We start from the raw sequence: 26206 nt of genomic DNA, 5'->3' as shown, positions 1-26206 counted from the left end.
TTTTAAAAACTCTATTAATTCATTCCATTGCACAGCTCCATGTTTCAGAGGCGACGTGCTACGCCTTCCAACGTTAATTGAATTGGAATAGGAATGAGTAGCCGTACTAAATTAAGCGCTATAATTATCTTATTTGAACATACGTATTAAATTCGCTTTACTCACACTCTATTCAATCTGGGGTTTATGAAACTCAGAATGCATCTTAAAGGGCCAGTGCTCTTAGATTTAATAACATTCAGTCCGTTTTCTAGGAAATTATTAAAATGGCACTGTTAACACGTCCTGAGTAGCTAACACAATATTATGTACCATTTTCTTGTTTCTTGTAGTATTTTCATTTTTGTGATGTCTATCTTGAGTTAAGCCTATACGTCCTTGCATGCAGTTTAATTTCATAATACATAATACATTTCAAACCTGCATTTATTTGATCCAAAGTACAGCGAAGCAGTAATACTGTAAAATATTTTTACTATTTAAAAAACTATTTGAATATATTTTAAATTGTAATTTATCCCTGTGATCAAATCTACATTTTTCAGCATCATTACTCCAGTCTTTAGTGTCATATGATCTTTCAGAAATCATTTTAATATTTTGATTTGTTGTTCAAGAAATAAAAAGCTTTTGTAACTGTACACTATACCATTCAAAAGCTTGGAGTCAGTATTTATTTTTCTTTTTTGGGGGGGGAGGAAGAAATTATATAAATTAATATTTGTATTTACCAATGATGCTTTAATTGATCAAAAGTGATGATACATTTAGAATGTTACAAAATTGTTCTATTTCGGATACATTTTGTTCTTCTGAACTTTCTATTCATCAAAGAAACCTGAATAAGTTCTACTTAGCTGTTTCAAACATAATAATAATAATAATAATAAATGTTTTTGGACTGGAGTAATGATGCTAAAAATTCAGAGGAAATCACAGGAATAAATTGCATTTTAAAATCTATTCAAATAGAAAACAGTTATTTTAAATATTAAAAATATTTCAGAATTTGAATGTTTTTGCTGTACTTTGAATCAAATAAATGCAGGCTTGGTGAGCAGAAGAGACTTCTTTAAAAACATTACAAATCTTACTGTTCAAAAACTTTTGACTGGTAGTGTATAAAGCGTTTCATACAATATAGAATGAAGTTCTACAAAAGATGTTATTATTCAGTTATAATAATAATAATCTCAATTTTTTTCTAGTTGTCAGTTTTTGCAGTTAAAGAGATTTATTGTTCAGGAATCTATAAATTAATCTGATCACGATTCCAAATATTCTATTTCTGTGACTTATTCATGTATTAATAAAAAGGAAATTACATAATTATTCTTCCAGTAAACATTATGACAGACATGGTATTAGCATATATTTATGTAAACAAGTGTATGAATCCTTGCTGTTACGAATATACTTTCGTTAAAACAACAACAAAACAAACAAAACAAATTCCTGTCACCTTGACTTCTGAGATCAAATGGTCTGATCGCGCCCACACGGTCGGTCCAGCGCTCCAGTCCATGTTTTGTCAGTCTCTCATGCTTGGCGTGTTTCTCCGTGAGAGAAGCCGAGTCTTGTTTACAGCGGTGATTCTACTGAGCGGAGACCGTCAGAAGAGTCGCGGAGGAGTCCGAACGCCGCCGTGGAGACTCGAGAATCAAACACTAGGCTCACAAGCTATTTATATCAAACAGTCCGTGATTTTTTTACGGCGCGGAAAACCAAAAACCCACGCTCGGGAGCTGCTCACTCTTGCACCTCGGCAAAATGATTTTTTTTCCTACCGCAAAACAGACCGACCGTGAGAGTGCGTGAAGACGGTAGGGGAGGGTGAGCAGTTGGTGAAACCATTTTTGTCCTGGCGGATATTTTGGATCGAGCCCTGTCGGGAGGCTTTCATTCATACCGAAATACGCTATCCGAGTCGTCAAGCTCTTTGGACGTGAGCTCAAAATTCCTCCGTACATCAGGATAGCGCAGTTCATCACACTGGCATAGGCGCATTCGCATAAGGTGTTTTTGTTGGAGGAGAAAGCGCTCGTTTCGCTGGCCGTGCTGCGCGTCCCTCTCGGGTTTTCAAGAAATGGAGGCTGAAGATGCAGATTATCGCTCGAGTGAAATGCGTGGCTCCGACACGATTGCATCATTTAATTGCTGGCAAGAATAACAAAATGCTTTAATTGATCTTAATGTTTCCATCACGGGAAAATTATACAATTATCACCAGATATCTTTTATCGACTCCCTCCTCGCCTCCCGTTATCTTTACGGGTAAAGGAACTATCTGCTCATCCAAAGCGGATTCTTCTGGACTTTTTGCTTGCTTACAAAAAGGAGCGTCGCGTTTTGCTGCGGTTTCGTCTTTTTGTTTTTTGGAAAACTGATTTTTAGGAATGAGATCTGGAACAGCAAAGGATGTTTGGACCTTATTTTGGGGTCCTGCGCTGATTCTCTCCACCATCTGCTTGTGGTCTGCTCATGGAGAAGGTAAATCGGGATTGTTTTTATTCTAATGATAAAAAAATCCTCCATATATCAGTATTTTCGTGTATTACCAACACCTTGATGTCACGGTGTTTATGCACTCGCGAGTTTACCTGCATGATGTTCAGGTATAGATGTTCAAAAGGGCCTAGTAGCACACGACCCAATTTATTAGTGATTTATGACCTACTACCTCATCTGCATTTAACAATTTTCCTCAGACTAACACTAAACTTTAATTTTTTTCCGTCCTGATGTCTCTGGGCCCATCAGTTAATTGTCGTGACATCGGATGTGTTGTGAGTCTAGTGTGCTTCATGAATTATTCATAAGCTGGATCACGTTGGTATTTAGAAGCTACGTGAGAATTGCCTTATATAAAGCAATTGCCTGTATAATATATGCGATTTAGGTCATATTTAGTCCACACAGGCAATAGGGTTAAACATTACTCGGTCACATTAAGATTTGCTGATTCTGTCCAAGAAAAGGTGACTGTACACTAACCATGTGCTTGTTTTACGTTTCACAATGTCCTCAGGAGGGTCATATAGGGTTGTTTTGTAACACATTTTTCTTTTATTCTCTCTAATTCTATGTTTGTGTATTAAGAATAAGCTTATATTTGTTTGTTAGAAATCACTTATAGTAAACGTTCAAATCTGAGCTGTGTAAATGAATGTTCATGTCCAGAGACAAGTTAGAAATCATCTAGATGTTTTCTTTTTTTACATGTATTTGTGTGGTACTAAAATGTATTTGTTCAAAAATAATTAATTTGCCATCCCCATAACTTTTGTAAATAATAGTCATATGTGTCCCTGAGCCACGAAACTCATAAGGATCAAAAAATGAAAATGAAACATACACCTCTGAAAGCTGGATAAATAAGCTTTTCATTAATGTATGGTTTGTTACGACAGGACAATATTTGGCTGAGATACAGCTGTTTGAAAATCTGAAATCTGAGGGTGCAAAAAATCAAAATATTGAGAAAATCGCCTTTAAAGTTGTGCAAACGAAGTCCTTATCAATGCATATTACTAATCCAAAACTAAGTTTTGATATATTTACGGTACAGAATTTACAAAATGTCTTCATTGAACATGATCTTTACTTAATATCCTAATTTTTAATAGTTTTGACCCATGCAATATATTGTTGACTTTTGCTACAAATATTCCTGAACTTACGGTTTTGTGCTCCCGGGTCACATATTCCATATCAAATTAAACAAGAGAACCTGCTGACTCGGATGATACCAGATTTATTGAACTTGTTCAATTCTAAACCATATTTTTTTACTTTCTTACCCGTAAATACTGTAGATTTTGATTTTATGATTATGCTAGAGAACTGATGAGGCTTAAAGCGACAGTTCACCCCAAAATGATCTTTCTGTTATCATTTACTAACCCTGTATGGCTTTCTGTCATCTGTGGATCACAAAAAGGGAAATGTAAAGCAAAGTAACAGTCCCAGTCACTCTTTACTCTTAGTGTATGAAAAACATGCACTGAAAGTGAATGGTGACTGAGGCTGTCAGCCACTTACATCTCCTTTTGTGCTCCACAGAATAGCACTACTTAAATGTTCTAAACATTAGAGAATGGGATAAAAAGTAAGTAAATTTCCTACTTCACGGTCGATCTGTCTTTTTCAAAATGAGCGAATGTTTCGTTGGCTGAGAGACTGCAGTGTCAGAGCATTCTGGCTAACTGAATTGAGCCTCTGTCACGGTCACAGCACACGATAAGAGATGATCCGATAGAAAATCTAACCTTACAGTCAAGATGGCAAATCTGAAAATGAAATAAATCCCTGTCATTTGCCTTATCGGTTGAATTTGGACTAAAACATTTATGTGACAACGAAATACCCAACCCACAGGGTTTGGTTTGTTATGGTTGTTTGATTATCTGATATATATCTGTGTTTTTGTCCTTCAAACAAAATATCGCAACTATTTATTAGATTACAGTTGGATGTAAACTTAGTAACTTGTTTTTTTTGTTGTTGTTGTTGGAAGGAATGTTGGAAAGGAATCTCAAATGGCTTTTACATAAGCATCCATGTATAATTTTGTGTATTTTTCTGCATTTGCACGTGAATTCGTGCATCTTTCTCTTAAGTCAGGATGGCAGAAATTTATATGCTCGTGATTAAAAGTGTCATAAGGAATAGTATGATTACAATATGTTATTCCTGCTGTGAATTTTCATGTCTTTTCATAGTTTTAAAACATCTTGTGCTTTGTGGATGTATTTGTGATGTTTTTGCTGATTTAGTGTCATCAAATGCCTAATTGTGATTGTGTGGGGGCTGCATTGTGGCATAATGAAGGTGGGCCATTCTTTGGTTTAAACTCGCATTTACATTCAAAAGGAGTTAGGACGCAATTCAAGGCCATTGACCGGAGTGGCCAGTCCCACATCCAGGCCACTGTGAATGTCAGGGGGGTCTGTTTCTCAGCACCCTGTGGAGACCAGCAGCACTGGCCCTATAGAGAGAGGGTTGTGTGGGGGGTAAGCTCTCACTCTCGGACTCCATCATTGCATTGTCCCGTGTGTCTCTGTCTCATAAAGTGTTGCAAAGACACTCCACTGACACACTGACCTCAATCAGTGCAAAAGTGGTTTCATATCTGTCTGCTCTTGGGTTTTGGTCCATTTGTCCAGTTTGGTTAAACTGATGTGGTTCTTCCTGAAGGTTGATTAGAAATGAATAGTTTTGTTTGGATATGATGTGAGTCAATAAGAAACAGAAACAAACTGAAGGACGTTAGTTCACACCAGTTAAATAATGATAGGGTTATGAAGAAGATTTTGGTTTTCGTAAGATTTTGGTTTTTCAGAAGGGATGCACAGATAATTAAAATTTTGGCCGATATCAATAATATTTCTTATTTATTACTAGTAGTATGCACACATATATCATGTAAAAAAAGATGTAAATATATATATCATATATGTATCATATCATATCAATTAATCAAATATATATATATATATTACATTTGTTTCTTATTTTTATTTTGGATGTGAATTGTGATTTAATTGATTTGACAGCCCTAATTTATATTAAAATGTCTGAAATAAATATTTCATAGTATTTTGTTAACTTAAAATTAAAGTACCAAATTTAAAAATTAATTTAGGTGCAACATACAGTTAAGTGTTAATATTATTAGTGTTTTTAAAGTGCCCATATTATGTGCATATAAAGGTTCATAATTTTGTTCAGGTTGTCTATATATTTGATCCCAAAAAATACAGGGAAAAAAGTACTGTTATGAAATATTATTGCAATTTAAAATAACATTTTTCTGTTTTAACAAGCTTTAAAATATAATTTATCCCTGTGATGCAAAGCTGAATTTTCAGTATCATTACTCCAGTCTTCAGTGTCACACGATTCTTCAGAAATCATACAATTTGCTGTTTTATTATCAATGTTGGAAACAGTTGTGCTGCCTAATATTTTTTTGGAACCTGTGATACTTTTTTCAGGATTCTTTGATGAGTAAAAAGTGAAAAAGAACAGCACTTATTTAAAATCGAAATCTTTTCTAACAATATAAGTTGTTACTATCACTTTTTATCAATTTAACGGATCCTTACTGAATAAAAGTATTAATTTCTTTCAAAGAAAGAACGAAAGAAAATATTTACTGACCCAAAACTTTTGAACAGTAGTGTATATTGTTACAAAAGATTTCTATTTAAAATAAAATATAAATCAGCATATTAGAATGATTTCTGAAGGATCATGTGACACTGAAGACTGGAGTAACGATGCTGAAAATTCAGCTTTGCATCACAGGAGTATATTTTAAAGTTTATTAAAATTTTAAAGTATATTAAAATAGAGAACCACTATTATAAAATTGCAATAATATTTCACAATATTACCATTTTTTCTGTATTTTGAATCAAATAAATGCAGCCTCGATGAGCAGACTTCTTCAAAAAATATTTAAAATCTTACTGATCCCAAACTTTTGAACAGCAGTGTAGGTTTACATCATTTAGTGTTAAATAAAAATAATTTTTCTTATATTTTACACAAAGTATATCTATCTATCTATCTATCTATCTATCTATATATCTATCTTCAGGCTTATTCCTATACTGAGTAAAAAGTTAATAAAATACAGTATTCCGTTCTAAATTAATGGCCATGCTCCATTGGGAAGTCCACTTTGGTCTTTTTCATCCAGTTCAGTTTAAAAATCTGGTAAGGCTAATAAAATGTAATTTAGCCTCCTTTCAAGTTTTACCACAGTAAACTTTCCATGCCACTTCTTCCAAGTATATGGCAAACAAGCCTCCATGGTTCATTGAGAAAGAGAGGGGCGAGCGAGAGGAGAAACATGAGGTTTGAAAATAGAACATGCAAAAATACACAGCGAGGGGAAACAGACTTGGTTTTGTTGATTTGAAGAGTAGCGAGTTTGTGAACTGCTTTATTGGGCTTTAGCCGTTCACACGGACAGCCTCCGGACAGCCTGGCGGCGGAGCGCGAGTCACGGCGTTTGCTGCTGTTAGATGCTGACACACGCTCAGACTTTAAAAAGAAAAGGTCTCAGCGAGGGCCAGCGTTCATGAAGCACCTCATACGACTAAAAGTCAATCTTAAAAATACATTATTCTGTAACACCCACTCCCACATTTAGCTTTGTATCTTCACAGGCCTCCTCGTGTTGTATGACTGTATCCATTGCCTATGAAAAGCAGGAGAGAAATGTCTGTCACCGAGGTGAAACATTCTGAATAGAGCAAATAGTGGGTGAACTCTAAGTCTTTCGCTGTTTATTTGATAGCCCACCTTTGCCTACTTCAGTCTGTGGTATTCGGTATACAGTGTTGCTCATTCTTTTCGTGACTAAGGGCGCCTACGTGCTAGACTTTTCGCTGCGTCAGATCACGTTGAATTCAACAGGGATGGTTTGCGTAAGTATCAGGAATGAATTTCAAACTTATCCGCCTCTCTCCACAGCGCATCCTACTCATCAAACGCTTTTTCTCGTCCTATGACTCAGACGTGCGCCGTAGTGACCAACGCTTGTCGTTCGCTCTTCGTGTTTCTTCCCATGTTCTGGCTCTGCTGAGTTGTGCTTCATCCTCAGTGTGGGAGCGTTCGTGCCTGTTCATCCGGTGCCACACAGAGCTCTGAGTCACTCCCGCTGCCCCGAATCTGTGTCACTGTGCTAGTTCGTGCCTGCATGTTCACTGCTGGAGTCGAACGATCTTAAAGGTTCAGTGAGCTGCCAGATGAGGTATATGCTTAATTAAATGTTAATTTAAAGTAGGCTTGCGTGCCGTGACCACCCGTAGACCATCGAACACGGGGAGTGCAGTTGTGCTTACACTGACAGCTTCCCACAGTGTGATTTATTTATTTAATTGTCATTTAAAGGGATAGTTCACCCAAAAATGTGTATTTTACTTTAATCATACAGGATAAAAACTTCCTGATAATTTACTCACCCCGTGTCATCCAAGATGTTCATGTCTTTCTTTTTTCATTTGAAAAGAAATTAAGGTTTTTGAGAAAAACATTCCAGGATTTTTCTCCATATAGTGGACTTCAGTGGGAGGCAATGGGTTAAAGGTCCAAATTGCAGTTTCAATGCAGCTTCAAAGGGTTCTACACAATTCCAGCTGAGGAAAAAGTGTCTTATCTAGCAAAACGATTGGTCATTTTCTAAAAAAATAAACATTTATATACTTTTTAACCACAAATGCTCATCTCGCACTAGCTCTGTGATATGACTTGATGCGTTACGTAATCACATTGGAAAGGTCTTGCGTGGTTAGTTCTTCGTTGTTTTACCTTTCTCTTGTAACGACATTTGACTGTCTTTGCATGTTCGCATTGTAAACAATGGGTTGCTACTTCCGCCTACGTCCCGTGTGACCTTTCCAGTGTGATTACGTAATGTGTGCAGTCGAGCATTGTTAATTTTGACAGCAAATTTTAATTTAGTCTTCAGTCATCTGAATTGTTTTAGTTTTAGTCTAGTTTTAGTTGATTAAATATCAGTAGCTGACTAAATCTACAGTAGATTTAGTCAGCTAAAATCTAATGGGTTTTGTTACAGTGTAATGCATTTATTAAGCATTTCTCTAAAATTACCAAACTCATTGTATAGGTTTGATGTTATGGTTTCATGACAATAGAGACAGATTTAACTGCTGTGACATGCAACATGCTTTTATATTGCAATTAAATTAAACCACTTCAGACATGTTTATTTATATAATTTTTGATTAATCTTTATTAGGGCTACTAATGTGATTCAGTCAAGAGTAGGGAGTGATTTTCTTTCTTTTGTTGCTTGATTAGCATCAATGCCACAGACAATAGCACTTAGGCTGCTGTCCCTTAAAAAAACGGATACACTGACACAATGTACTGATACACGTCTGATGTTCTCCCTACAGTTTGCGTTCACATAAGACGTAACCGAGTGTTTATGTGAATACTTGCCAAAATGGACTATTCTACATCATTTTGTGTGTATTTCTCTGTTCATGCAAAGGGAAAGAGTACTTCTGTGCTGTGTGAGAGACAGTTTCGGTGTCTGCACTTAGAAAACCAAACCAAGTTGAGTTCTCTTTTGTGTCGTCAAATTTATCCATATGTCTGCTCTTTTTGTACTCCCAGATATTGATATTTTTTTGTTTTATGAGACATGCAGCAGTCTTGTTTTTTTTCTTTAACGAAAATGTCAATAGATCATCATCAGTTTTTGTCATTGAAAACAAGTTCTTGTTTCGTTATCAGAGGTGAAAAAATGTCGCTGACAAAAATTGTTTGCCAACTAAATTAAAGGAGAAGTCCACTTCCAGAGTAAAAATGTACAGATAATGTACTCACCCCCTTGTCATCCAAGATGTTTATGTCTTTCTTTCTTCAGTCGTAAAGAAATTATGTTTTTTGAGAAAAACATTTCAGGATTTTTCTCCATATAATGGACTGCTATGGCGCCCCGAGTTTGAACTTTGAAAATGTGGCTTCAACCGATCCCAAATGCCGTTGTAAATGATCCCAGCCAATCCCAACAATGATCCCAACGATCTCGGCTGGGACTGTTTACAACTGCATTTGGGATCGTTTGAAGCCGCATTTAAACTGCATTTTGGAAGTGCGATGCTGAAATATTTTCCTCAAAGAACAATTTCTTTATGATTGAAGAAAGAAAGAAAGAAAGACATGAACATCTTGGATGACAAGGGGGTGAGTACATTGTCTGTAAATCTTTGTTCTGGAAGTGGACTTCTCCTTTAATGCTGAAGTCGAGCTAGTGCAAGATGGACATTTGTGGTTATAAAGTATATAAACTTTAATTTTTTTAGAAAATGACAGATTGTTTCGCTAGATAAGACCCTTATTCCTCCGCTCGGATCATTTTGAACAATTTGAAGCTGCATTGAAACTGCATTTTGGAACTTCGAACTTGGGGGCACCATAGAAGTCCACTATATGGAGATGATTCTTAAAATGTTTTCCTGAAGAAACATAATTTCTTTTCGACTGAAGAAAGAGCGACATGAATATCTTGGATGACATGGGGGTGAGTAAATTATCAGGAATTTTTTTATTCTGGAAGTGAACTGAATCCGTTATTTTCTGGAAGTGATCTAAGCATGCATTCAATAACAAACTTTTGTTTTGGAGACCGTTTCAGTAGCGTCACCTTCCCATAGTGCCCTTCAAGGCCGTAAAAAGACTGTTTGGAATTCGTCCAAGGTTTAAACGCCACCAGCCAGGTGTCTTTCAACATGCACTTATAGAGGCTGTGCGTTTCCTGCACCTTCTTGCGGAAAACAACGTAACGCTGTCATTTAGAGTTAATTCCTCTTTTTTGGCCCGCTTTCAAAGAGCGCTTTGTATTAGACCTCTGCGATGGGGGTATTGAGTCAGCCCCGCAGTAAGGGGGCACAGGGGAGCATGACCAAGATCCTGGTTTGTGCTCCGTAGCGCTCACACCTGCCACCTCAACTGCTGTTTAATCCCCCACATGCTGGAAGTCATCTGACCACTGGTCTGGTGCTACACTTCCCTTCAATGGCTCTCACTTCAAAAGCACAAGCTCATATGTCAGAGCCCAACTAGTAATACAACACCTCTGGCCCCCCCCTCGCATGCTCAGCTAGCAAAACTCGGACTGAAAGATGGAACAACATGGTATGTTGCTGAGGCAGAGGTTTACGAAAGATAGGGGTCAAGTAATAGCGCGGAAATACACGCACGCTAGGCGGCAAGTATCTTTAAAGGGAAAGCTCACCCAAAACTGAAAATTCTGTCATTAGGTACTCACCCTTGTGTCGTTTTAAACAAACAAACTTATGTGAATCAGAATATACAGATGATGAACTAAGAGAGATGGATGTTCTACCATGCATGCGACTTGGTACTCTTGTGAATGGTGGCCGAGACTGATACTGAAGAGAAGAAATGGTTAAAATAAAGTTATTTTTGTTTTCTTCATGCACAAAAAGTATTCTCGTAGCTTCATTAAATTTGGGTTGAACCACTGATGCTACATGGACTATTTTAACAATGTCCTTACTACCTTTCTCGGCCTTGAACGTGTCAGTTGCATTGCTGTCTATGCAGGGTCAGAAAGCTCATCAAAAATATCTTAATTTGTGTTCAGAAGATGAACGAAGGTCTTACAGGTTTGAAACAACATGAGGGTGAGTAATTAATGACAGGATTTTAATTTTTGGCTGAACTGTCACTTTAAGCCCTATAATTCAACAAAGTGAAAATGAGAGATGCAACAGACACAAATGTGGTTGATACTGATTAGCTGATACAGATAATTAATTTTCTTGTTAGGGCCGATAACCAAAATTCTGTGCTAGTTTGTCTAAATAAATTAAAAGTAAAAAACTAAAGCTAATCATTTTAAATGCTACAAGTCAAATTAGGCATCACAGCATTATAATGTACAGTATAAAACCTGAGATATGCTGAAATTACATTTAACAGTGTAATATCCAATATCAACAATACTTGTTAATATTGTTAACGTTAATACTTTTATTCAGCAAGAATTGTTTACATTGATTAAAAGTGACGGTAAATATATTTATGATATTCAAATAAATGCTGTTTCTACTCATCACAGAATCATCTGTAAAAATATATCACAGTTTCCACAAAAATATTAGGCTGCACAACCATTTTCAACATTGACAATAATAACTGTTTTTTTGAGCATCAAATCAGTATATTAAAATGATTTCTGAAGGGTCATGTGACACTGAAGACTGAAGGAATGGCTGCTGAAAATTCTGCTTCCATCACAGGAATACATTACATTTTAAAATATATTAAAATAGAAAACAGTTATTTTTATAATAAAAATATTTCAAAATATGTTACTCGGGACCACAAAACCAGTCATAAGAAACATGGATATATTTGTAGCAATAGCCAAGAATACATTGCATGGGTCAAAATTATCGATTTTTCTTTTATGCCTAAAATCAGTAGGATATTAAGTAAAGACCATGTTCCATTAATCATGTTCCATAATTTCCTACCGTAAATGTATCAACTTAATTTTTGATTAGTAATATGCATTGCCATATTATGCATTAAAATATATATATATTTATTTTTTTGCACCCTTATATTCCAGATTTTCAAATATTGCACACACAAATCATACATTAATGGAAAGTTTATTTATTCAGCTTTTAGGTGGTGCATTTTAAAAAATGTACCATTATGACTGGTTTTGTGGTTCAAGCTTACATATTACTATTTTTAATATTTTTATCAAATAAAAAATAAAGGTTTGGTGAGCATAATAGGCTTCTTTTAAAAACTTTAAGTTCTTACTTACCCCAATATTTTGAACAGTACTGTATGTTTTCATATTTTTCACATATTCTTCCAAACAGTCAAATGTGCGACTGGATGTGACTTACGTGCACCCTTAAGAGTTCTCACACCTACTGCTCTGCATAGTGATACTCACTTTCAAGTGGATTTAGCTCCTTATCTTGTGAGTAACTGGGCATCAAACGCAGGAAGAGTTTAATGTCGCCCAACAACGCTCCACCAGATAACAGTTGAAGTGCGGGAAACTGCTAAAATTGTGTTGTTTTCCGAGAACGATTACTTAAAGTGGTTTCAGTAACCTCTGATAATCTCTTGAAGATATAAATCGGTCCCACAAGGGTCGTCATTTTTTAGGTCACTTTAACAGCTGCAATTAAGACGTACTGCAGTGTGGGGTTTTTGGTTTCAAATAAATAGCTGTGCATTTTTTCATTTGGAAATAAGACCTGATGGACAGACGTGTTTGGTGATTTTAAGAAAGACAGCATAGAAGTCTTGTTTTTTCCCTCATCTATTTCATGTTACAGGGATTCCTGTGGACGGCTAGCAAAAGGTTATCAAATGCAAACAGCAGGAGTTGGATTTCAGGCCAGTCTGTTTGTACCACGGTGTGAAATCCACAGTGAATGAATCTCCTGGGTTACTGTTTGCTTGTGGAGAAAGACAAACACTGTACGCATTTGTTTCACAGTTGAATTTTGCATCTTGGTAAGACAGCGAGTGCAGGTGACATGAACGAGAGCTGAGCCTGTAACTTCTCAGCGAGGATTGGCCAGGTAATATGGACTGATTCCTGATGATTATAGCTGAACGCAGAGCTGAGCACAATCCTCTTTGGGAAAATGATTTGAGGACGTTAACGCTGCTGCTCACTGCTGAGGTGCTGTGGGAAGGATGTGGGAGCTTTCCTTTGTATTATGTTTCTTTCTCTTAAAAAATGCAATAAGCTTTTGCGACTGTTTCAAACGCGCATTTACATAATTCCCAGTGTAGCGCTTCTGAGATTTCATTTCAGATGACTGACACAATATTAGCTTTGGCCAGTGTGATGCAAGTAGGTCATAATGACTGTAATTGTCATTTAATCTGCACCCCAGAGGTTATGATTCGAACAGAATAAGCCACATATGTCCTCACTCATATATCTTGCGGCCAATGAGGGGTTCACTTGTGTTTTTGACTACACACAATCTCAACTCAATTTGTTATGGTTTTTTTGAGCGGTAAGGAACAATTTTATAGAAAGTAGAGACTGAGTAATATTATTTTTTTTTCTTACCATTAATAATGTTTTTTTTTTACGCTAAAGTGTGTGATAACCAATAGGCTTGGGTTTTTTTTGTGCATTATTTTTATAAAAACTAGGGCAGGAGTTAAAAAAAAAAATACATTTCTCGATTTTAATCAATTCTCATTTTTACAAAATGATATTATCAGTTAGTTTAGCCTGTTTTCAGTTAATGAACGCTGCATTGTAGCACTCCTCCCGTCCAATAAATTGCAATAATTTTTGTGCTTTGTTACTTTTGATATAAAACAAAGTCTCATATTCCATATTCTGTTTGTTTTATCACAGTATTCAAACAATAAATACTGTTTTTTCGTTGTATCGTCTCAGTTTAAGAGAAGTGGGAATGCAAAATCCACATGAACTCATCATGCCCTTTGTTTTAATACCAGTTTCAGCATGTAATAAACGTGAATAAACATCTGAAGGTATGTTAAAAGAGAGTATAACTTTTTTTCGGCGTTTTTATGCCTTTATTTGGATAGAAGCGAAGTGGGAGAGAGAAGGGGAAGGGATTGGGAAAGGTCCACGAGCCGGGATTCGAACTCGGGTCGCCTGCAGTGCAGTGGCGCTATATGTCGACGCACTAACAACAAGGCTGTTGGCGCCGACAAAGAGAGTATAACTATAAATATATGCACCACATAACATATTCATTATAATTTTTCACTGTTTATAGGGCTGCACGATTAATGGAAGGCGATTGTCATGCACATTTTTCAGTGAAGCTGGTTGTGTAATCAGTAGTAAATCTCCAGCAGGTGCTTTCAGATGGAGCAGCATTTAGCACACAGAGCCGTAGTTTACTGAAAAGCTACGCTATATCGCGGTCATTAACGCAGACGATTTAATCACACGATTATGAAATCGAAGGAAGGCAATTTGCAATAATGACAGCTGTTTGTGTAGCTTCTCAGTGAACTACGGCTCTGTGTAGTAAATGCTGTTACATCTGAAAGCATGTGAAAATACTACATTTAATAACGTTTTTACTCCAAACTCGCTTCGTAAGGTTAGTCAAGTGTTTGAAATAAATCCTTCTGTGAGATGATGTGGCTTTTACACAGAATTAGCATAGTATTCGTAGTATTCTAAGCAGTGATAAAGGCATTGCATTATTATAAACTGTATTATAAGGAAAATTATAATAAGAAAATTCAGATAAACCATGCATTGTTGTAGAAGTGTGTTTGACCTATACAATGTATTGTTGGCTATTGCTACTTATGGCTGGTTTTGTGTTCCAGGGTCACAATTTATGTTTGAATAAATCTGATTTTTGTAAAGCCACCATTTAAATCTTTTCAAATATTTCTATTTCAAAAATGAATTGGAGTACAAATATAATTATGTTATTGTAACTTTATTATTATAAAAACTTAACTGAGGGTAATTTAAGCATTCGCATACAAATTAGTTAATATTAACCTTCAATATTACAGTAATGTAGTACCAACAGACTCTCATGTGTATTTTACAGCATCAGTTGAGTTTTTTTTGTTGTTTTTTTCCATTGAGAAAATTTGGCATGTACTATACCTAATATATATCCAAAATAATCAATATTGTATCAATTTGAAACATGAAATTTGTATCAAAACCCAGCCCTAATTATTGGTAAATATTAAGTATTTTTACAATTTAAAAATACTTGTTATACTTTAAAATGTAATGTATTCCTGTGTTTAAATATATTTAAAAATTATAACAAGTTAAAATACTTGTTTTCTATTTTAATTAGGGCTGTCAAATGATTGCGATTAATCACATACAAAATAAGGTTGAGTTAATAGCCTAATAGATGTTTGTGTACTGAGAGTAATTATTATATGTATATAAATACAAACACATTCATGTATATATTTAAGAAATATTTACATGTATTTATTATAACTTTTATATAATTTATATAATATATAAATAAAAATATTTTGTACATAACATATTTCTCTTAAATGTATACATGAATGTGTTTGTATTTACAGTGCCCTCCACTAATATTGGCACCCTTGGTAAATATGAGCAAAGGTGGCTGTGAGAATAAATCTGCATTGTTTATCTTTTTAATATTTAATTTAAAAAAATCATAATATTCTAATCTATCATTTAAATAAAACTGTGGAAATCAGGGGGAAAATCTTATTATGAAATAAATGTTTTGCTTTAGTTCATGTTGACCACAATTATTGGCACCCAATTATTGCAACGTCCTTTATTCAGGATGACAGCTCTGAGTTTTCTCCTTTAATGCCTGAAGAGTTTGGAGAACACCTGACAAGAGATCAGAGACCATTCCTTCATACAGAAACTCTTCAGATCCTTCAGTTTACCAGCTCCATGCTGGTGCTTATTCTCTTCAGTTCACCTCACGCATTTTCTATAGGGTTCAGGTCAGGCAACTGTTAGGGCCATGGCAAAAGCTTCATTTTATGCTCAGTGACACATTTTTGTGTTGATTTTGATGTTTGATTTGGATCACTGTCCTGATGGAAGATCCAACCACAGCTCATTATAAAACTTCTAACAGATGAGGTCAGGTTTACGTTTTTTTATCTGTTGGTATTTGCTAGAATCCATGATGCCATGTGTCTGAACAAGATGTCCAGGACCTCTGGCAGGAAAATAAGCCCACAACATTAAAGATCCAGCAGTATATTTAACTGTGAGCATGGGGTACTTTTTGTACCAAACCTATCTTGAGTGTTTGCTGCCAGAAAGCTCTTTTTTTTTTTAGTTTCATCTGACCACAGAAGCCAGTCCCATTTGAAATTCAAGTTGTGTCTGACAACTAAATACGCTGGAGTTTGTTTTTGGATGAGCAAGGAGGATTTTTCTTGAAACCCTCCTGAACAACATTTGGTGACGTCGGGGCTGTTTAAATATTTTTTTAGTCTTTTGACCCCAAGACTCAACTTATCTTTGCAATTCTCCTACTGTGATCCTTGGTGAGTCTTTGGACACTTAAACTCTCCTCCTTACCATGCATTAGGACGATATAGACACACATCCTTTTCCAGGCAGATTTGTAACATCTTTAGATGACTGGAATTCTTAATTATTGTCCTAATGATGGAAATTGGGATTCTCAATGCTTTAGCTCTTTTCTTACAGCCATTTTCTATTTTGTGAAGCTCAACAATCTCGTTCTGTACATCAGAACTATATTATTTGGTTTTATTCCTTGTGATGGATGATTAAGGAAATTTGGCCTTTGTGCTCCTCATATTTATAATCCTGTGAAACAGGAAGTTATTGCTGGACAATATCATTCTAGTGTGCTAAAAAAATGTAAATATGAATGGGAATATACTTCAGAGATATTTTACTCATTATAATTTCTAAGGGTGCCAATAATTGTGCCCAACATGCATATGAGAAAAACATTTATTTCATAACGTAAGTTTCCCCCCACTTTTAATTGTTTTACTTCAATGAAAGGTTAGCATTTTGTGAATTTTTTGAATGTAAGATCATAAAGATAAACAAAGCAGATTTATTTTCATAGCCGTCTTTGCTCATATTTACCAAGGGTGCCAGTATTAGTGGAGGGCACTGTATATATACATACATATATATAATTACACACAGTGCACAAACATATTAGGCAAACTCAAACTTTTATTTTGTATGCGATTAATCACGATTAATCGTTTGAAAGCTCTATATTTTAATATATTTTAAAATATTCCAGACCTATTTTGGTAACATTATAAATGTCTTTGAATTGGTCAAAAGTGACAGTAAAGCATCCTTGCTGAATAAGTAAGTATTCATTTCTTTCAAAATACAGATTTGAGTGGCTTAACTATAAATTTATCATTAGAACGAGCACTTTATATTATATACTTAACATTAAAATGAGATTGTTCTGCATCATGCTGTATTTTACATAATCCTAACTCGTTCTACCTGCTAAACTGTATGGATTATCCAGTATAATAACAAAATTTAGCCTGAATAAACAAAGAAGCTTCATTGCCAAGCAGCAGTCATTTTATACCGATTAATGGTTGGATAATTGTCCTATTCCAGTCACAATGAGTTTTGGCTTATTCTTTTTATTTACCATCTATTCAGACTTTTTAGTGTGTGTTTATACTCTAATTTCCAATTATTTTATTTCCTCTGGAAAGCAGAAAAACAAACTTTATGAATAAAACCGTGAGCGAGAGAGATTTCCGAGTTTAAGCAAGCAGAATTTTTTAAAAAGTGAGCTTCAAGTCCGTATTTCCTCAGGGTAATCTTTGAAAATATGTAGTCCTGCTTTTAGAAGGAAACTCTCCAGCCTAGTTGCACTGGATCGTTTAATCTGACCTGCTTAAAGCAACACCAACATGACAGGGTGGAGAAGGGTTCAGATGCTTCTCTGACTGGCTGTGTTTACGGAGGAGCCGGATCTTTGTAAGAGGAATAGGAACTGGTTGAGCTCTTTGGCCTCGGATCATCCTGGAGGATTCAACGTGGAGGCCAACTGGTGGGGATGTTTGTGTCAGTTGGCTTGTGTGGCAGTTTTAGAGATGTGAGACTCGTTTCAGCGCATTGCACATATTTCTTATTCAGTTTGTGAGGGAAGTTTTTTTTTTTTTGTGTGTGTGTGTGTGTGTTTCTATGTTTTCAGTGCATAACCTCAGCTGTTTTGGCATGCTGTCAAGTGTTTTTTATACTTTAGTATCATCTAATTTTGTTTAACTGACACCATATTGTTGTCTATCTGTCTCCCTCCTTTTTGTGTCTTGCCAGACCGTCTGAATTTATTAATGGATCCAACCGGAACTGAAGACTAAAGTTTCTCTTTACCAACAAACAAATTAGCCTTTGTGTGTGAGTCACTTCGGCTCTCTTCCCTCTCCCGGGATTGTGGAGGAGAAAAAATGCCGCAATGAAACAAAGGAGACATGCAGCTCCGTGACTCCCAAGTGCAGCCCTGGGGCATCTGCGATGATACAGGGAAAGCAAATACTGTTTTCTCGTGGAGCAATCATTTCCGTTCTAATTTTGGATGAGCGTAATACACTGTGAGGAGCAAATAAAGATCTTTTTTAAACAACGCACTCGCTATTTTTGGCACACCGGTTATGGAGTAACCTCAGATGGGATTTAGATTCATGAAGCGTGTCATTTTCGCAGGAAATTCGTGTCAGGAAAAGCGGTTTCCACTCCTGTCAGAATAATGCACAGTAGGCAATCTGAGATTGTTGAAATTTTGACCTTCCCCCATTACTCAAAAGTTCACTGTCTTCTGTGGCTCGCAGAAGGCTATTTAGAGCGTGGTTGTAAAGAGAGATTGATAAGGTTGTTTCTGTACTGGACCATGTGTTCGGGCAGCCGTGGTCGTGTTGTTTTTTTCACGTGGCAGGGGGAAGCTTTTCCATTTGTCTCATAGAGGCCTTGTGATATTGTCTCTATCAGAGAAGGTGACCTAAGCCTCTCTAAGAACATAAAAGGTTTAGCCAAAGGAGCTCATATGTCAAGACTATTCTTCTGCCGATCTCTTTTGCCTTCCAGGACACAGACTTAACCTGGGGAGGGGGGGGTCACTTTGCAGTTTGGTTTTGTTATTATGGTGTGAATTACTTTTCTCACTGTAGATGGTCTGTAGTGAGAATATAAACATTCTTGACCTTTTACAATGTCCCGTTTGTTGGGTTCATGCTACTGCTTATCTTTTTGGGAATTTGCATAATATAGGTCTTTATCGCTCTTCAAAGTACTGCTCATGAAAATGTGGACCATATTGATTGGTTAAAGTTGACATGGAAGGAAAATTCACCCTGTCTATTTTTTATACGCATGTTTTTGATCTTATTGTGAACGATTCATCCATATATGTTATTTTTAAACAAAATTTTTAGATCTTAAAAATTACAGGGTTAGTTCACCCAAAAATTTAAATTCTGTCAGTAATTACTATCATATTGTTCCAAACCCTTAAGAACTTCGTTCATCTTTAAAACACAAATTAAGATATTTTTGCTACTCTCCTGAACATGTGTCGAAGACTGACACAGAAGAGAAGAAATTGTTGAATATAGTTATTTTTGTTTTCTTTGCACACACAAAGTATTGTACACTACCTGTCAAAAGTTTTTGAACAGTAAGTTTTTTAAATGTTTTTTTAAAGACGTCTCTTCTGCTCACCGAGCCTGCATTAATTTGAGCCAAAGTACAGCAAAACAGTAAAATTCTAAAATATTTTTATTATTTAAAATAACTGTTATATTTAAAAATGTATTTAATTAATGGGATTCAAAGCTGAATTTTTAGCATCATTACTCCAGTCACATGATCCTTCAGAAATCATTCTAAATTTATGATTTGCTGCTCAAAAAAACATTTACTGTTTTTATTATTATTATTTTTATTTTGAAAACAGATGAGTAGATTTTTCAGGTTTCTTTGATGCATAAAAAGTTCAGAAGAACAGCATTTATCTGAAATAGAAATCTTTTGTAACATTATAAATGTCTTTATTATCACTTTTGATCAATTTAAAGAATGCTTGCTAAATAAAAGTACTAATTTTTATAGTTTATTTCCAAAAAAAAAAGTGACTCCAAGCTTTTGAATGATATAGTAGGGCTGCAACTAACGACTATTTTAATAGTCGACTAGTCACCGACTATTGAAACGATTAGTCGACTAATCGAATAATTATTAAATTTTTCTAAAATTTAGCATGAGATTGCTTTAATTCTGTGGAAAATGATAGTAAACACAAGAAAGAAGGGGGTACTTCAATGAAAAATGCATAGTTTATTGAACTTTGCTGCTGATAGGCCGATTCATACTAAAAGTAAATAAAATGCCCTGTCTAAAACCAATTAGGCACAGTGCTCGGTCAGTACAGGCATAAATGCATAAATAAAGACACTCTATCATTTTTATAAAGGACGCTTATAAAATGTACAATGTACATCCAAAACAAAACGTATTGGCTTCCATGTTATTTAAATCTTACCGAGGCGAGTCAAACCAAGTCAGTTTCATTCAACTGTCCGACGTGCTTTCTCTTTAAATGTTCGTGCATCACCGAGGTGCTGCCGTGATACGCAAGGACTGCTTTGCAAACCATGCACAGGGCTCGAAATGAACTTTTTTACTTGGTAGTACTGGTGCTCCCAACTTCCCACCCCCAAGTTAGGAGCACCAAAAAAAATTTAGGAGCACCAAATGAATATTAAGGTTGTATTAAATACAACTACACAACCTATAGCCTACAGCCTAGATATGTTATGTAGCCTAATTTGCGCACATTGGGGAGTCGCTCTCTAAACTTGGGGTATTAAAATAGCTTTTGAATGCGCGCGCGCGTTTTACTTTCGGTTTCGTTTTAACGATGGCGCGAAACTCTCGGCGGTGCTCAGTGTGCATTCTACAATACAAGACATTAATTTAACAAAACAATTTGAAAGTGGGGGGATTTTGAAAAGTGTGTCCCCAGTGGAAATTACGCCCCTGCGTGAGTAAAACTCTGAAGATGAGTTATCATTTGATGTGAATGTATGCCGCGTTGTACAGTATATGGAGACGGAGGCGCCAGAATTGCGTCTGACAGAATGTGCGCTGTAGCACGAAATATAGTATATTTCCTTAAAAGCAGATTGTGGAGACATTTTATTTGTCCACAATCAAAAATCGTCATATCACACACCCCTAACTGAAATGTAGTTTACAAATCCGGAACGGAGGTTGGTTGAGAGAGAGAGAGAGAGAGAGAAACGGCCGGTTCCGAGTTTCAGCGGAGCGCAGTGTCAGTGACAGGGAGTGATTGACGGCTAATATCTAAAATCTGCAAGTGAAGAATGTACAGATCAAGTTTAATTAGTTGTGTAATGTTGGAGAAAACGGCGAAACTGTCACTGTATCAGCTCACAGCACTCTGGGCAGTATTAGGCTAGCGAAAGTTTTGTAAAGAAATGAAAACAAGTCGCACCACAACAATTTCTCGCACTCGCACAAATGCTTCCACTCGGTCGGAAAAAACATGTCTGGCGACAACTTCGACAATGAAATTCATTGTCGACTATTTCTATTATCGATTTTTGTCGACAACGTCGACGAATCGTTGCAGCCCTATGATATAGTGTATAAAGTTACAAAAGATTTTTTATTTCAGATAAATGCTGATCTTTCGATTCATCAAAGAATCCTAAAAAAATGTACTCAGCTGTTTTAAATATCGATAATAATAATCATAAAAGTAAAAATGTTTCTTAAACAGCAAATCAGCATATTAGAATGATTTCTGAAGGATCATGTGACACTGAAGACTGGAGTAATGATGCTGAAAATTTAGCTTTGATCGCAGGAATAAATTACATTTTAAAATATATTTAAATAGGAAGCAGTTATTTTAAATAGAAAAAAATAGTTCACAATATTACAGCTTTTGCTGTATTTTGGATCAAATAAATGCAGGCTTAATGAGCAGAAAAGGCTTCTTTAAAAAAACATTAAAAATCTTACTGTCCAAAAACTTTTGACTGGTAGTGCAGCTTCATAAAATTACAGATGAACCACTGATATCACATGTACTGTTTTAACAACGTTCTTGCTAGATTTCTGGGCCTTGAACGTGTCAGTTGTATTGCTGTCTATGCAGTGTCAAAAAGATCTCGAATTCATCAAAAATATCTTAATTTGTGTTCTGAAGATGAACGAAGGTCTTACAAGTTTGAAACGACATGAGTGTGAATAATTAATGACAGTTATCATTTTTTGGTCAACTATCTCATTAAGAAAGTAAACAGAGTCTGTTTGGATCTTTGTTGACTTGAAACAGAGGTAAACAACCAACGGCAGCATTAATATGAAGTGCAGACGCAGTCAATCATAAGTCCGGGAGTGGCAGTTGTAAAAGGCGGCTTGATTATCCTCTGATATTAATTTCTATTAATAATTAAAAAAATGTAAAAAACATTAATAAAGAACCCTTAGAAACGTATGTTTCAATTATATTAGTCTAACTGTACTCTTCCCTCTGTTCCATTTCAGTCTGTGGTCCTCACATCGATATCCGCAATGACATCAGTGAGTTCAAGAAGCTGGAGAACTGCACGGTGGTGGAAGGCTACCTTCAGATCCTCCTCATTGGAGACAAGAACAACAACCTCAACCAGGAGCACTTTCGCACCCTGTCCTTCCCCAAGTTGACCATGGTGACCGACTACCTTCTCCTGTTCCGAGTCTCCGGCCTGGATAGCCTCAGCGTGCTCTTCCCCAACCTCAATGTCATTCGAGGACGCAACCTGTTCTACAACTACGCCCTGGTCATCTTCGAAATGACCAGCCTGAAAGATATTGGCCTATACAACCTGAGGAACATCACCAGAGGCGCCATCAGAATCGAGAAGAACCCGGAGCTGTGCTACTTGGACTCGGTGGACTGGTCACTCATTATGGATGCAGAGTTTAACAACATCATCGCTGGGAACAAGCAGTCCAAAGAATGCGGCGACGTTTGTCCAGGTATCATGGAGGATAAACCGCAGTGCATTAGGACCAGCTTCAATGACAACTACAGCTACCGCTGCTGGACCTCAAACGAGTGCCAGAAAGGTAAGAACCCGCCAACCATACTTGATCTCGCTTTTATTCCTAATGGATTCACATCTACTGGCATTTAGCGTATCGTTCCTTCACATGGGATTTGAATGAATAGTAACATGAATGGTGAAACTGATTGAGGCTTAGATTGCATAAGATAAAGCTCAGTTTTTTTCTAAACCGTTGGAGGGATACTGTTTGCTTTGCTTGGGAACTGGAGGTCTGTCTCTTTGGCATGGTCTTGTCAGGTAAATATTTGGTTAGTGTAATCTATGTTGTGTTGAGAGAGTTATGACTAGACTGTCCACCAATTCATCAAAGGCATTGACAGTAGCTGAAGATGGAGGGTCCTGAAAACAAAACAAGGTTTTTTGTGACCCGAGGTGACGTTCTGTAAGGAGCTCTGCGCTAAATCCATCCATAAAAATGTGCTTTTTGAGCCCTAAATTACATGTAACTTAAACATTTTCTGTCTGATTGCTGTTGAAGTTGGCTGATTTATGGATTTTTGCACTTATGTATTTATACTAGTGATGGATTGATATAATTAGCCGATATTTGGCCACAGTTTTGAGGCTCATCTATGGCTTACTGGGCAGTAGTGATAGAATGATTTATTAGCCAGGGTGATTATTTGGCAATTTTGAGCAATTCTACTAACCGCCTTGTCGGTAGATACTAAATCATTTCTGTTTTTAATGTTTTTTTTTTTGTGAGGTTTTTAGGTAAAATACGTTTTTTTTTTTAACGTCAGTGTTGACATTCACTGTTGGAAAAGCCATATTGGTTGCACAGACTGATACCCAAAATAATCACAAAAATTGTATTTATATAATAAACTACCAGTCAAAAGTTTTTGAACAGTAAGATTTTTAAAGTTTTTTTTAAAGAAGTCTCTTCTGCTCACCAAGCCTACATTTATTTGATCCAAAATACAGCAAAAGCTGTAATATTTTGAAATATTTTTACTTTTTAAAATAACTGTTTTCTATTTGAATATATTTTAAAATGTAATTTATTTTTGTGATCAAAGCTAAAATTTCATTACTTCAGTCTTCAGTGCCACATGACCCCCTCAGAAATCATTCTAATATGCTGATTTGCTGTTCAAGAAACATTTTTTATTATTGTTATCCTCAATATTTAATTACAGTTGAGTTTTTCGATTACTATACCTTTTTTGAATGGGAATGAATACTTTTATTTAGCAAGGATGCTTTAAATGGATCAAAAGTGATAATAAAGACATTTATAATGTTACAAAAGATTTCTATTTCAGATAAAGTAATAATAATAATAATAATAAATGTTTTTTGAGCAGCAAATCAGAATATTAGAATGATTTCTGAAGGATCATGTGACTGGAGTAATGATGCTAAAAATTCAGCTTTTTAAAATTTATCCACATAGGAAACAGTTAATTTAAATAGTAAACCTATTTCAAAATTGTACTGTTTTTGCTGTACTTTGGATCAAATAAATGCAGGCTTGGTGAGCATGTATATGATTCCTTCACACCTTGTTTTTTTTGTTCCTACGCACCTTATTTTTGAGTGAATTTTTTGGGGGCAGGACTTTCATGTCAAATTTGTGTCAATTTTGTTTGCCGTTAGCATCAGCTATTAAAAACCCATGTTGGTTGATCACTAGTTTATACATTTGTGCTTTTTTTATATCAAACAGACATTTTTTGATAATTAGAGGTTAATTTGAGGATGTTGGTTTGGTTAGATATATTTTAACAGCACTTTGATGCCCTAAATGGCCCTTTTTTGTGGATAGAGTCAATAGAATGTGGGAAAATCACCTGGCTGTGGCCAAAATATCTTCTATGACTTCTTATCTCTGTGGTCTCGAGGTCAGAAGATATGCATGCCAGTGTGTCCCCTACATCTGACCGGGAATGCCTGGGAAAGTGAACTACCCCGTTATGAATGTTTGCTCCCTCTTCCTCTCCCAAGCGCACAAGAATGGTGGGAAAAACATAATGGATGAAAACACTACAGCGCTCTCCCACCCCTGGCCTTCAAGAGACCTGCGGACCGTGCAAGTCCCAGGCTCAGAGAAGCCGGCGCAGAGCTGCCCTCCCTCCCCCTTTCCCTCCGCCTGAAAACAAACAGAGGAAATCAGCCCTCCTCAGAAACGCGCTCCGCTATAGCCGGACTGTTTGTTTGTTGCTGTTAGAATTCTTTTAATCTGACAATCACGAGAAGGACTCGGACGTACGGAGGTGACCCTACCAGGATATTTGATCCGCGACAGAGGGCGACTCTGTTCGTGAGTGTCCTTTTTTCCAGTGACTCTGCTGATACAGTCTCTTCCCGACAGTCCCGCCCACATCGTGTCAGCACTTGCTCCCCTGCACACCTGTTCAGTATGGTAATCTGGTGTCTGAATGCCGTGTTTTCGCCTTTTGCAGAGGTGGAGAGGTGTGAGTCACCTGTATCCAAGGCTCAAACAGCCGAACAAAGAGGAGGACTGGTAGTCACAGCAGAAAGGATGTACTAATGGTCCGAATGATTGATCTGTGTTCTCCAAAGAACTTACTGGAACAAGCAGTGGGCTGCCACCTGTCCGATTGTTTAGCTTCCCGTCAATGTTCCCACATGCAGCTTCAAAGGAATCAACAATTTGTCTATGAAAATCACACCCCAGCATTTTCCTACTGTTGCCAGCTTGCCTTGATCTTCAGGGACAAATGTTGGCGAAAAAGATTAAACCTCATAAGAGATAATGGCAAGGATAAGCTAAGGGGCGTATAAACGTCCTCCACCGGTGATGGCACAAAGCTGATTTCAAATACACCCAAAAATTCTGTCATTATTTACTCACCCTCATGTCATTACAAACCTATAAGACATTCGTTCATCTTCAGAACACAAATTAAGATATTTTTGATGAAACCCGAGAGCTTTCTAACCCTGCATAGACAGCAACACAAATCATGTTCAAGGCCCAGAAAGGTAGTAAGGACATTGATAAAATAGTCCATGTGACATCAGTGGATCAAACATAATCTTA

General features: G+C 36.3%; 1 protein-coding gene across 1 annotated transcript in view; it reads left to right on the top strand.

Annotated features, from left to right (window-relative positions):
• The first annotated feature begins 1555 nt into the window (after window positions 1-1555).
• igf1ra (insulin-like growth factor 1a receptor) overlaps window positions 1556-26206 on the top strand; it is a 134540-nt gene continuing 109889 nt past the window's right edge. Inside the window, exons 1-2 of the mRNA XM_051134507.1 lie at window positions 1556-2490; window positions 22634-23197. Coding sequence (XP_050990464.1) covers window positions 2397-2490; window positions 22634-23197 — 658 coding nt within the window. The 5' untranslated portion in view covers window positions 1556-2396. The remainder of the gene's footprint in view (window positions 2491-22633; window positions 23198-26206) is intronic.

The sequence above is a fragment of the Labeo rohita genome, chromosome 18 (genome assembly GCF_022985175.1).
Source record: "Labeo rohita strain BAU-BD-2019 chromosome 18, IGBB_LRoh.1.0, whole genome shotgun sequence".
In the NCBI taxonomy this organism is placed as follows: domain Eukaryota; kingdom Metazoa; phylum Chordata; class Actinopteri; order Cypriniformes; family Cyprinidae; genus Labeo; species Labeo rohita.
Note: the sequence above shows the minus strand (reverse complement) of the source record. Positions and strands in the feature narration are given on the sequence as shown.